Source organism: Amphiprion ocellaris, chromosome 15 (assembly GCF_022539595.1).
Source record: "Amphiprion ocellaris isolate individual 3 ecotype Okinawa chromosome 15, ASM2253959v1, whole genome shotgun sequence".
NCBI lineage: Eukaryota > Metazoa > Chordata > Actinopteri > Pomacentridae > Amphiprion > Amphiprion ocellaris.
The window spans coordinates 3,800,263-3,812,947 of NC_072780.1; the positions used below are offsets into that span (position 1 = coordinate 3,800,263).

The 12,685-nt window shown below is 38.1% G+C and overlaps 1 protein-coding gene across 12 annotated transcripts in view; it reads left to right on the forward strand.

The window, feature by feature from the left end:
* Nucleotides 1-1,755: 1,755 nt before the first annotated feature.
* LOC111569693 (sodium bicarbonate cotransporter 3-like) overlaps nt 1,756-12,685 on the forward strand; it is a 42,751-nt gene continuing 31,821 nt past the window's right edge. For 11 of the 12 annotated variants that reach the window (XM_023271977.3, XM_023271971.3, XM_023271976.3 and 8 more), the window contains exon 1: nt 1,756-1,893. In XM_023271977.3, the coding sequence (XP_023127745.1) occupies nt 1,852-1,893 (42 nt within the window). In that variant the 5' untranslated portion in view covers nt 1,756-1,851. Of the gene's footprint in view, nt 1,894-6,868; nt 7,124-12,685 lie in introns of those variants that run through there. The other variant, XM_023271972.3, reaches the window with a different exon arrangement.

The window sequence follows — 12,685 nt, forward strand, 5'->3', positions numbered from 1 at the left end:
ACGAGAAAGGCCTTGAAGGGTTATAAAAATAATCAGTAAAATCTGACAATCTATCCTAAAACATACTGGGAGCCAATGTAGTGCAGCTACAACAGGAATAAAGTGCTCATGTTTCAAGGTTATGGTTAAAAGTGTGGCACACATACACAACCTGTATGTTCTATAGTTCCCGAAATGTTCATTTTAATGGTATGACAACATTCTCTAAACACAAAGACAGCTAAAGACAAGACTAATATCTGCTAATATTCTTCAGACATTTTCTGAATGTTGCACTGTGACCATCTTCTTTTTGTTATCATGTGACAATGGGTAACATTGTGGTAATGTTTATAAAAGATTGGTGTATAATCTGGTACCTCATCTCTAAATCATCCTCATTGCAAGCAAAAAGTTATCTCTTTGGTAATATGTCATATATATATATATATATATATATATATATATATATATATATATATATATATATATGACATATTACCAAAGAGATAACTTTTTGCTTGCAATGAGGATGATTTAGAGATGAGGTACCAGATTATACACCAATCTTTTATAAACATTATATATATATATAAAAACTGAACACATTTGTCCATGGATTATTTTCATTTAACATAATCTGTGGCCCTAACAGCGTCCTTCAGACATTTATTGTAGGTGATGTTAGCCAGTGTTGTGAGAACATTCTCTCCTAGCTGAGAAGGTCAGAGGCCTCTCTCCGCATTTGCCTCTATCATCATGTGAAACGTTAGATTTTAAAGAATTTAAAATAAATAAAGATACAGAATTTAAAAATGTATCTACTACTAGATGTATGCCGCTTTGGATAAGCTCAATGAAATTGTAGAACAGTAAAATAAGGCCAAATGTATTTGAAAATACATTTGGAATGATCCATGTACAACAGAAAATGCTAGTTCTTCTATAAGATGTTTCAGCAATGTTACATGATAGCAAATGAAGGATGTTCTGAGAACAACATCTGGAAAATGCTCTAACAACACTGCCTTTAAGAAGAACATTCTGGAAATCACAGTATGACTTCCTGCTGAAAACAACACTAAAACGCTGAAATACTTCCTAAGAGCGTTTGTAACAGCAAAATCCCCAAAACCTACTAATAATATTACAGGCAGAACCTTTGTTAATATGTCACATTACAGGAACGCTTTAGAAAATAAAAACAGTTCCATCTGAGGCCTTGAGAACATCTTGAAAACATATTTTGAATGTTGATTCTTCTTTTATCATGTAACATAATCTGACAAACATCCTTGAAATGTTAAAAAGTTCTGTCTTAGTTTGCTTTTAATTGCATCGGAACATTATTTGAAATGCTAAATATCATTAAAACGTTTCATGAGCATTGGATTAAACTGTTTTCTTTGAAACATTATTAGAACTTGTGGGTAATGTTGGAATATTTCCTCCTTACTGGGTTTTATTTTTTCAGTTAATTAGGGAGTCTTTAACCTGAATAATAAAATAGCTGAAATTCATTTGTCAGGCTTTTTTTAAAATTATTTGCAGGCTTTCTTATTCTTTTAAAATTAATTCAGTGTTAAAAAAAAAATATATATATATATATATATATATATATATATATATATATAAACACAAAAAGCCCGCTTGGGACTTTGTAGGCGTCAGAGAAATATTCCCGCCCTCTTTGTTATGTTGATGAATTTGATTGGCCACCCGTCACTGTCACTCATCTTAGAGGCGTGTCCTCACCGCGTCGTTAGGAAAAGCGGAGTAGTTAATACAACTGTCACCGGCCCCGGCTCTCCTCTATACCAAGCGGCACGATAAAGAGCGCGACCGTTGGGCAGAAGACCATCGGCAGGTGAAATGGACGAACCTCTGGAACAAATGCGGCCCCTCCTGAGAACAGTAAGCCCCCTCACGACACTGCTGAAAGTCAGCCCTCCGTTATAACTGTACGGTTCTTTGTCCGTGTTTGCCCCCTTGTTTGCCGAGCAGCCGTTCAAGTACAAGGGATGCTTGGGAGTCAGACTCAGTGAGGCACCATCCGGCAACTGCTATTGTTAGCCGGCTTTCCACTTCTGACACGTGGCGTTTGGTACAAGTTGCTGTCAAGTCTCTTGTTAATGTCAGCGAAAGCGTTCGGGCGAATATAAATTTAACAGAAATGCGTTTCCGTGTGTAGTATTTAGTCGCCTAGCTCGTCTTTATTAGTATTTTCAGGTAGCGGTTGCTAATAAATTAGCCGGGCACGAGACAAGCCTGTTTAGTTATTAACCGTTATTAGTGAGATTGAATGATGCCTCGTTAGTTGGCAAGCCTGAAAATGAGTCCGTCCGTTAATTAACACAAACGTACACGTGAGTAGAAGCCGTTAGTGCTGCCTGAGTGAGTCTGACAGTAGTTTATAATGCATGTAATTGATTTACAGTAACCACACGGACTTGTAGCGGCTTTAGCGTTTATCTTCTGGTTCAACAGGTTCACCGGTTTGCTACTTTGTGTGTCCCAGCTAGTAGTCACTGGTTGATAAGATCTGCCGGTACGTTTACAGAACTAAAAAGGCTCATTTGCATATCAAATGTGCCCAAAATAGAGCCGCTTGCCGGTGTGACATTTCCATGTCAGGAAATGCTGCTAATTTTACTGTGAAAGCTTGTGCAGCTATGGACCATGAAACTGAAAGAACAGTCATTTTGCACAATATTAGACACGTGAGATACAGACGCACGTCTTGTCTGGGTGATGGGTGACAGTGGACACCCACATCCTGTCTGTTGGCCGTAACTTAACTGTTACAGATATGAGCATCAGCAGTGTGAACAAGCCCAAAAAAGAAAGTGGTTACAGAGCTAAGTTTAAATTGCACGCTGAGGTTCTGACATCAGTGCTGGTGTAGGGTTGTCCACTACTATGTTTGTGTGTACTCCTTGGTATGAATGCGTGTGCATGTATGAACTTGAGCATGCAAGTGAGGAAACTCAACCCCTAGTGGACAAATGAAAAGGGGTTGCTGGACAGCTGTGTGCTTCTTCCCCTAGACAAGGAAGTCAATACGTTCACTGTGACAATAGACCCTTCAGGCAGTAATTCAGCTGCTTGCTGCCTAATAAAGGCTGTGGGCTTATTATATGTTTACTCATGTAAATGGAAATCCTAAAGACCTTACCATTGTTAATCTTTGAGTCGGACATTCAGCTATTGTGCGCATGTTTAATAAAAACAATAACAATTGGTTTCAACAAGATGCTCTTGTTGCTTTCAGGCTTTCTGGTTTGTTAAAATCTGTTGTTCGCAGTCTGTAAAGATGTTTGTTTCCAAAGATGCGTCTTTAAACAGTAAGAATCCCATTTGAGCTAAATAGTCAGCAGTTGTTTAGTTTGGCCTCAGCTCCATTTCATCTAAAACAAGAGTGTTTTAGAGTCAAACAAAAGATTGTACACATTGTATGTAACAGAGTGGCCATTGTCTATTCCCTTAATGCCACTCATTATCATCTCAGGTAATGTTTTTGGTGTCTATGAAGAGTCCTTGCATAGCTTTCACTTCATGTTTAAGTGATTCTAAGCTTCTGTCACATTTTTATTCAATTCTGCTCTATTTTCACTGGAATCTAAAGACCTGCACCTCGACAGAAACAGCATAATTATGGCTATAAGCAGAGAACTCAATACTGTCTACTGTACAGTATGATTATGGTTATACTGTCATAAATTATGTTGAAAAAAAATCTGTAATCAGTATGTTCAACAATCATCCAAGTGTCTGCAGATGTTACCAATACTGAGACTCTACATACTGTAGATATTTTACTACTTACATTTTTAATTTGTTTCCATCCTTGTTTCCTATGTGGTCAGTGTAAACACAGTCTCATGCTCAGCGGAAATGTGCCTCATTTTTTTTGTCATGTGACTGTCACAGCTGAATCAATAATGGCTTCATAGTTGTGTTGAGCAGTACAGAATTCTTTGTTTTAATAGAGTCTGATTATGGCTTATGCTGTATTTTTTTTGGTGACAGAACTCCACATCATACGTGTCTACTTGAAAGACTGTACACTGTTGGAAGGTTGAAAATCAGATGATTCTCCCTGTTTTTACTACTTCTGGCTGATAAATGGTGGACTTCAGGATTAAAAAAAAAATGAAAGCACGTCTTTCAAAGTTGTCGACTGAGTCAGAGGGTTATAGGCAATTCCTTTTCTCATTATGCTTTGCATGCTTTGCCTATATCACGAGTGTTTAGTGCTCAAAGATTAGACCAACAGGTACCACAATTCAGTGGGTTATCTGGCTTCAGACTCATGGTGGTAGAATGGATCCACAGGCAAAGAAAGAAAACGGTAACAGAGGATCATCAGGGTCATTGTAATTTTCCTGCTGAACTCAACCTTCGCACCATAAAGTTTAAATGAAGTTGATAAAGTTCATATATATGTTTGTTTTTAAAAAACGAATTCAAGAACTGAAATAGAGACTACCAGCTTCCCTTAAAGGATTCATTTTCTTTGCATTTGGCCCACGTGTTATATTTGACTTAAAGAAATGTGCATGCTTTGTCAGTGATACTCTGATCTATATTCATCTCTGTATTAACTGAGCTCTATGACTTGAGCTTTCATTGGATTTTACTCCAGGTATTTCCCAGTTTGTCATGATGAGAGGGATTTGGGCATCCCGCTGTCCCACTAGTGAAAGAGGATGTTATACCAGTCAGCGTGGGCTTTATGACCTACACTTTAATTTGGTCAGCACTTACTGCCTCTGTTAGTGAGTCTCCAAGTGGGTAATTGCACAGAATGAGCCTGACTGATGAGCTCTGTTCTCTACTAATATGATAATACCATAAAAAGAATTAGATTGTATGCGCATTTATGCGGCAGTAAACAGGCCCTTTCAATGAACTTAAAATTGACTTGGCTGTTTTACTTACAGAAAACATTCTATTAAATTTGGAGGCTCTATCTTCTATTTCTGTTTATTCTAACTTTTACACATTTTCAGTGTATTTAAACTTGAGAGGTGCTGTGCAGAGCTACACACCTCCACTAGAGGTAGCCTACTTAAGTTTACCCTCAGCAGTGCCTGTGGAGCTAATGGAGTGGTTTTTATTTTCTTTAGCCACCTCCATAAGAAGAACGAGAAAACTTTTTTAAAAATCATCAATTTCTTGACGCTGGACCTTGGTTTTATGATGGGTAGCAAACTAAACTGGGATAAATAATGACACTAAGACATCCAGAAGTTAACCATTGTTCTTTAAGCCTCTTTCGTAGTTGTACAAAAAACTATGAGGGGCAAAAGCAACTCTGTGCTATTGAAATTATTCCTCTCTTGCCTTATGAGAAGCAGAAATTAGGCTTCTCAGACGTATGCATGTTTAGAGCTAAAGCAGTTGCTTGATTAATTATTGAGTTGACTGACAGAAAAAAATATTCTGAAAATAAAAAAAAAAAGACATTATTTTAGTCTCATAATTGATGTTCAAACTATTATTTTGAACTGGTGATTAGAAAAACAAGCAGTTTGATGTTTAGGGCTACAGTCAAAAAGAAAATGTACTGAAGTAACTACATTTTAATCAATCAACTGGTTGTGGGGAGAAAACTGTAATTTTATCTCTAGGTTCACTAAAGTAGCATCCGTGCACTGAGCGCACTGTACTTGTCAGCTTTATTTTTTAAAAAGAATTGTAAGTAAACATAATAATAACTAGTATTTGCACCACATTAAAAAAATTAAAACAGAAAATAAATAAAAACTGGGAGCAAACCAGCATCCACCTGCCTTTATTTATATTATTTCTGAAAAACAGAAATTTATCCAGCACAAAAACTGTTGAGGAATATAACACAAACATTAGCCAGCCCTTTCAGATGACAAAGATGATGATCAGATCAGCACTCTGGACACTGAGGAATTGTGATTGGCCATTACACTTTTGTGGCATTTTATAGCCTGAACAGGTAATTGTGGAATATAGAAAATTATAGACTAATATATAAAAATAATTACTAGTTGTAAACCCAGTTCAAGCAGTAATTTCTTTGTACAATCCTGATTTCTAAAACTCAGGATACTTAACAATTTTTTTCTATTTTGCTTCATGATAGTAGTGCATTTTGCACTTAATTCAGTTTCATTAGCTCTCAGAGTGTTCAGTTACATTTGCCTGATGCTTCAACTGACGTGTAGGTTCAGCCATTAGATGTCACTCTTTCAGCTTGATTTCATGCTCATTTTATGTCCTTCATTGTGATGCACATCTTAATTTTAGGTTGGGTTTCACCTATGCCTTTCTGGTTTTGTGGTTGGTCTACTTGGAAGTGATTGGCACTGTTACGGATGCTGTGTCTCCAGGGTGTCTCTGGCCTGGACACCGTTTCCCTGATTTAAAAAACAGACTCTTTAATTGCTGCTCAGGTTTCAAAATATGCTCTTGCGCTCCGCTCATTTCGGAGCTTTGGCTGTGGACAGGAAACAAATGAGCCATAGTTCTTTGTAATATTACAGGTTGTTGAAAGACATGTCCAACCTTGAAGCTATGATAAGGACTGTGAATGTCAAAGTCAAAGGCAAGGAGACATTTGGAATCCTAATGAATATACAGCAATCTGTCCTTTTTCAATTCACTGCACCCTGTGCGGAATGCCGAGCCCAGACGTGTGCTTGTTTCTATTTATCTGTGTTGGGGGTGGCTCTTCAGTTGTGACCTGAATACCTCAGCGGGTGAGCGTTTGTATGTCCTCCAAATGTGTGTATGTGTCCTCTGCGTGGTGGTGTGTATGTGTGGGTTTTTAAGCTCTTGGCTGGGCAAATAAAATATTCATGGTGGCATGGTGGGATTGGCTGCTGTGCAAAGAGCGGGCTGACAGGGTAGAGCAGAGCACTGTGTGTTCTGAAGCAGCTCGCTCCCTCTCTCTCTTTTTTCCTCCTGCTGTATAAAGAGATGGGCTGAGGAAGAGGGAACAGACGAGTGCGACACTGTCTCTGGTAGCGTTTAGCTCACACACACACCTTCTACAACAGAGATAATCGTCAGACAGAAGGAACTGGCCAACGTCCCTCCTGCCTTTGGCTTTGCGGATGTTTTAGTCTAAATGGATGAACAGAGCGAAGGGGAACATGTGCTTACGGTACGTCTGGTCCTGTGTGTGTATTTTTGTGTGCCCGACTGTCGTGGTTTGCACTTGAATAGGATCCAGTGGCGCCGTGTGTGCAGCGTTACTGCCGTGTATTGGTTTGTCCGGTTGTGTTCTTCTACTGTCGAGTGGAGTAGTGGTCTGTGCTAATGAATGGGGCAAGTGGTCAGTACATCTGACTAGAATGATAAAACCAGAGGGGTAAGGATGAGCGGGATAAGGGGAAAGAGTGGGCGAGAAGCTGTTGCCTCAGTGGACATGCCTCTTGAAATAGAAGCATTTTCTTTGTACTCTTTAACGCCTGCCAGCAGCAGGAAGGAGAGGAAATCATCAGACAGTTATGGCTGCTTGAAGGAGCGGGACAAGGAGAATAGGAAGGAGAGAGGAGCGAGGAAAGGAGGGGGGAAAATGGGTCTGCAAAGGTAGAGGGATCCAGACGAGGAGCAGCTGTCAATAGACATGATGCTTATTGACTGAACTGAAATCCATTCCATTCAGTCTAGCTACAGGTATAAGTGCAAAAATGTATATGCGCAAAGTAAGAGCAATAAGTAATGAGGGATGTTGAAATTAGGTGCACAGACACTGAGGGGATATGGTCGCCATTTTTCTATTTATGTGTGTCTGTTTAGAAAGTCTGCATGCTTGGGGGTATTTATTACATTCGCAATTGACATGAGTAGGTTTTCAGTGTTTAGTGTAATATTTCTTTAAACTAGATGATTAAGCTTTAAGTTTCTGAATGTCTTCTTAGTTATGCCCTGTTCAAATATTTTGAGGCTCCAGGCAGGTACATAATTTATTGACTAGTCTGCAAAATAGAGTTGCCTGTTCGAATTAAATAATAAATATCTCTCTGTACATCAGTTCCATAGGATCTGTTGATTACTAATGGCTGTCAAGATATGATGTATTAGACTTTCAGTGATTCTCATAGTCAGTGTGTTGGATGCAGAACAAATGGTCAGGTGGAGAGACCTTGCAACTTTGACATGGCGACGATCATTATTGCTAGATAACTATTGGAACTATGTTGAAATGACAAGTGTGTGAGACGCTCTCCGTCAACAGTGGTGAGTATCTACCAACAGCAAACAGTTAACCATAAGGAAGTTGGGATGTGCTGGAGGAAGTTTGATCCTCAACAGCATCAACATGTAACTTACAGGACTAAAGGATCTACTGTGAAGGGCTTGGTGCCAGATACCACAGGGCAACTTAAGAGGTCATGCAGAGTCCAGACGTAGGCAGGTCAAGACTGCCTGGGTGGTGCACAAAGGAGTAACAGTATTTTAAGCAAGGCTTTACACTTACTAAAAGAGTAAACATTTAACATCAACAACATAAATGTACAGTATAGTATTATATAAACCACAGGGGGAATTTATCCTGAAGCTTACAAAAGAATTTCAAAACTTCAGATGTACCTGGGACCAAACAAAGGACAGAAAAGAACAGTATTTGATTAAATACAATAAGTGGAGCCTATTAATTCTCATTACACTTGAAAATAGGCTTGAGAGTTTTGCATTTTGTCCATTCTGCACCTCATATTGAATTTTGCTATTTAATGTCTGAATAATAATTAAGGTTCCTCACTGTGTTGGAGTTCAGTGAGTGAAGCTAAAGAAATACTCAGGTGACTGATAAAACATCAGTGTTACAGTGTGATGCATCTTTATGTACCTTATGAGCTATATTTGGCTGAGTGCAGACAGGGTGTTGTGTTAAAGTCTTTTCCCCAGCAGCTTGCAAACAGCTTACAAATCTGGCCTGTCATCAGTTTAAGTCAAAATTAACATTAGCAATGTCCGATATGAAATGTGAAAACAAGTTAGACAGATCATGATGTTTTGGCTCATCAAGGTATCCAGTATAATGGAGATCACTTAATAATTAGCAAACTATAATCAGTTTTATGTTTGTATTACTTTTTTGTTTACACAAGAAATAATTTAATTAGATTCATAATTTGACATTAATTGGCACAAAAATTAATATTCTCATCTGTAGTGTGCAATTGTGCATTTGGCAGTTTCAGACAGTGAGATAATAAGTAATCTCAAGGGACAGGTCTCTCACTATGTAACACCTCTCTTGCGTCATTCCCTATTGATTTGGACGAAGTCCCAGCACAGCAAGGCTGGCAAAAAACTGAAATAAAAGGGAAGCAGGCCTGTTGGCTTGTTGGGTGACTGGTTGTTTGATTCACTGTCTGGCTAGCTGACGAGGTGTCGTTATTTTAGTCCCAAACAAACATATTTATGTTGTTGAGGTTAACATACATGTTACTGACTTGGTAGTTAAGAGTGACTTTTAATTGGCACAGAATGTAAAGCTGAAATGATTATTCAATTAGTGAATTGATAAAATTAATCTGCACTTACTTTTTAAGGATCTGTTAATCATGTAAGTAATTTGACAGGCAAATCTGCAAAACATTTGCTGGTCTCACCGTTTCTAATGTAAGGAGTTGCTTTGAGTTATTAACTGCTGATTAGAGAGAACAGGCAATCCTAATATGGCATTTTGGACTCTGAAACTCATGACAGGCATTTTTCACTTTTTTGTGGCTGTACATGAACATAAAGATTGAAACTGTAATTGAACTGTACCAAAAAATGCATTGTCTCCAAAAACCCCCAAAGCATTAGCTTTTTAATATGTCGAGCTACAAATACAAAATACCTTTCCCATCATGCACTTGAAATGTTTATGACCTGTAGTTTCAAAAAAGACTGCTTTTGGAGTCAGTAATATTAGCATTTGCACAACATAACAGAAGTAGGCACAATGGCAACATAATAAATGTCTGCGTTATTTCTTTTTAGACTGCGTCCAAGGTGCTAATTCAGTTCACTGGTAATTATTGAGGCTGTACTGTAGTATGAGGTTACAAAAAAATATTATTAGACAACATACCTCTTTCCCAAACAAATGACACAGAGTTGGATGCAGTGTCAGTGTCTTGACCACAAATACCCATGCATTTTACATACATACATAAACTGAATTTCCCAATAAGGCAATCTTGAAATTAAAATACCCATTTATCTTGGCTCATATCAAAATCTCTAAGTAAAAATTGTGAGTTCACACAGTGTTTTTCTTGCTTAGAATGGACACATGGCAAGGATTGTGTTTACTCTTAAAGGTTCATGTGAACTGTAAATCCTTACCCGTGCATAAAACCTCACACAATTTGGTTATTTTACCACCTAAGCTGCTGTAAAAAAAAAAAAAACAACAAAAAAACCCCCAGAAAATCCTCACATGCAAACACTCTCACAGTAATACCGGTACCAGCCATTTATTCATCAGAGATATAGCATGGAAACTATACTCAATAGTGTATCGTGCTGCGTTTTTATTTTTTGATATATTTGTACATTTTTATTTTATGCAAACATCATATGCCAGTTTCTCTTTATTAAAAACTTCGATAATTACTGAACCAGGCTTTCTCTGCAGTGAGCTTTTTTTTGTTACCAGTATTAGCCAGCTGTATGAATTGTTCTATTCAGATTGTTGACTGTTTAAAAATCCTTGCAGAACACGCTAATATATGTGGCCAGTAATTGGCAAAATGAACAATCAATAATTGATTAATCATTAAAATTTATACAGTATAGTGAACCTTAATTTAGCTGAAAAATTGGCTCTGTCACAATAGGATTTAAGAGAACAGGTAATATGAATACCAGGTTACTTACACTGTAAATTAAATAGCAAAACAACTGTCACTATTGTGCAGTGTGACTCTTGCCAGTGTATTGGCACAGCCAGGTAGGGCAGACTCAATGGATACTTTTGGTTATTCTGAACTGCACATGTCAATTAGTAATTGTTAATCAATTAAGATTAGTCATAATGCTTTGGCTCATCAGTGTAGAATGTACATCACTTGGTTAGCAGCCATCTATAATCTCAGCTTTATATATATATATATATATATATATATATATATATATTTTTTTTTTTTTTTTTTTTTTTTTTTTTCAGATATAAAATAATTGGTCTCAATATTTGTCATTAATTCTAATTTGTAGTGTGCAATTGTGCATTTGGCAGTGTGAAACATTCAGTAATCTCATGGGACAGGCCTCTCACTATGTAACACCTCTCTTATGTCATTCCCTATTGATTGGACCAGGTCCCAGCACAACAAGGCTGGCAAAGAATGGAGATTAGAGGGAATCAGGCCTGTTGGCTTGTTGGGTGGGTGGTGGTTTGATTCACTGTCTGGTGGCTGAAGAGTATTTACCTTGGTTCCTGGTATTCAGGTGGATGTTACTTTGACACGGATCGCCAGACTGAACGTTGTTGCAGACCACATATATGCTCTCATGGCAATGGTGACCCTTGATGGCAGTGGTTTCTTCCTGCAGGATAATGCACCCTGCCACACTACAGACATTGTTTAGGAATGGTTTGAAGAACGTGAGAAGAAGTTCAAGGTGTTGACTTGACCTCCAAATTGCTCAGATTCTCAATCCAATTGAGTAATCGTGGGATGTGCTTGGAAAATGAGTACAATCCAAAGAAGCCCCACCTTGCAACATATAGGACTTAAAGGATCTGCTGTTGACATCTTGTTGCCTGATACGAAGGGACACCTAGAAAGGTCTTGTTTAGTCCATGGGTCAAACTGTTTTGGTGGCACAAGGGATGTCACACAATATTAGGCACATAGTTTTATTATTGTGAGTGATTGACAAATAGTCTGGCTTCCTTTACTGAGTAGATGGAGCTAGAGACGCATCTGTGTTCTGTCAACAACCCTCTACTGATGCCATTATATGGTGGCTTTTCTTTCTCTACTGACAGGTCTTCTGCCCTCCAAGCCCTCCCTACTGACACTGCCCATAATGCCCACAAAGCACAGCTGTGGTCAAGCTACATCAGTAACTGCCCCTCCCGTGCCTCGGGGACTGCGGTCGCCAGACTGGGGTTTATTTTTGACAAAGCTATGTGACAGGTTGCATCATGTGTTCTTAAATTGTACCAAGCAGCATAGGGTCGAGGGCACAACAGACTTTAACACGTGCTAATACCTTACTAAACAAGCATAACGACAGCATACATAAAATGCATGATGAGAGATGTTTGTACGCAAATTATTACGCAAACCTATTGTAAGAAGCTTAATAATAAGGCCATGCTCTGGAATAGTTGCAAACCAGCTTTGTGTGCCTTGCTTGTAAACATTGGTTCATGTGATCCCTGCAGAATGGAGCCACAAGAACACAGACCACTAGCGAAACTCTTATAAGAAATTGCTACATTAGGTTTTGTTCCATAAATTTATATATTCCATGTTATTTACTTTTCATGTTGATGCTGAAAAAGACTTGTTTTAAGTATTTAATCAAATTGGATTTTTTTTTTTACCGAGTGTAACTTTACATTGGTGTTCTTTATTTTGTTTTGAATGTAATTCGTGATGTGGTTTCTTAATCCTAGCACACTGTTGAAGTGAACTGCACTGTACTTAGATAATTTGTACAAGTTAATAGTGACCGTTAAGGGAGATGTTTGTTTATAATGTGATAATCT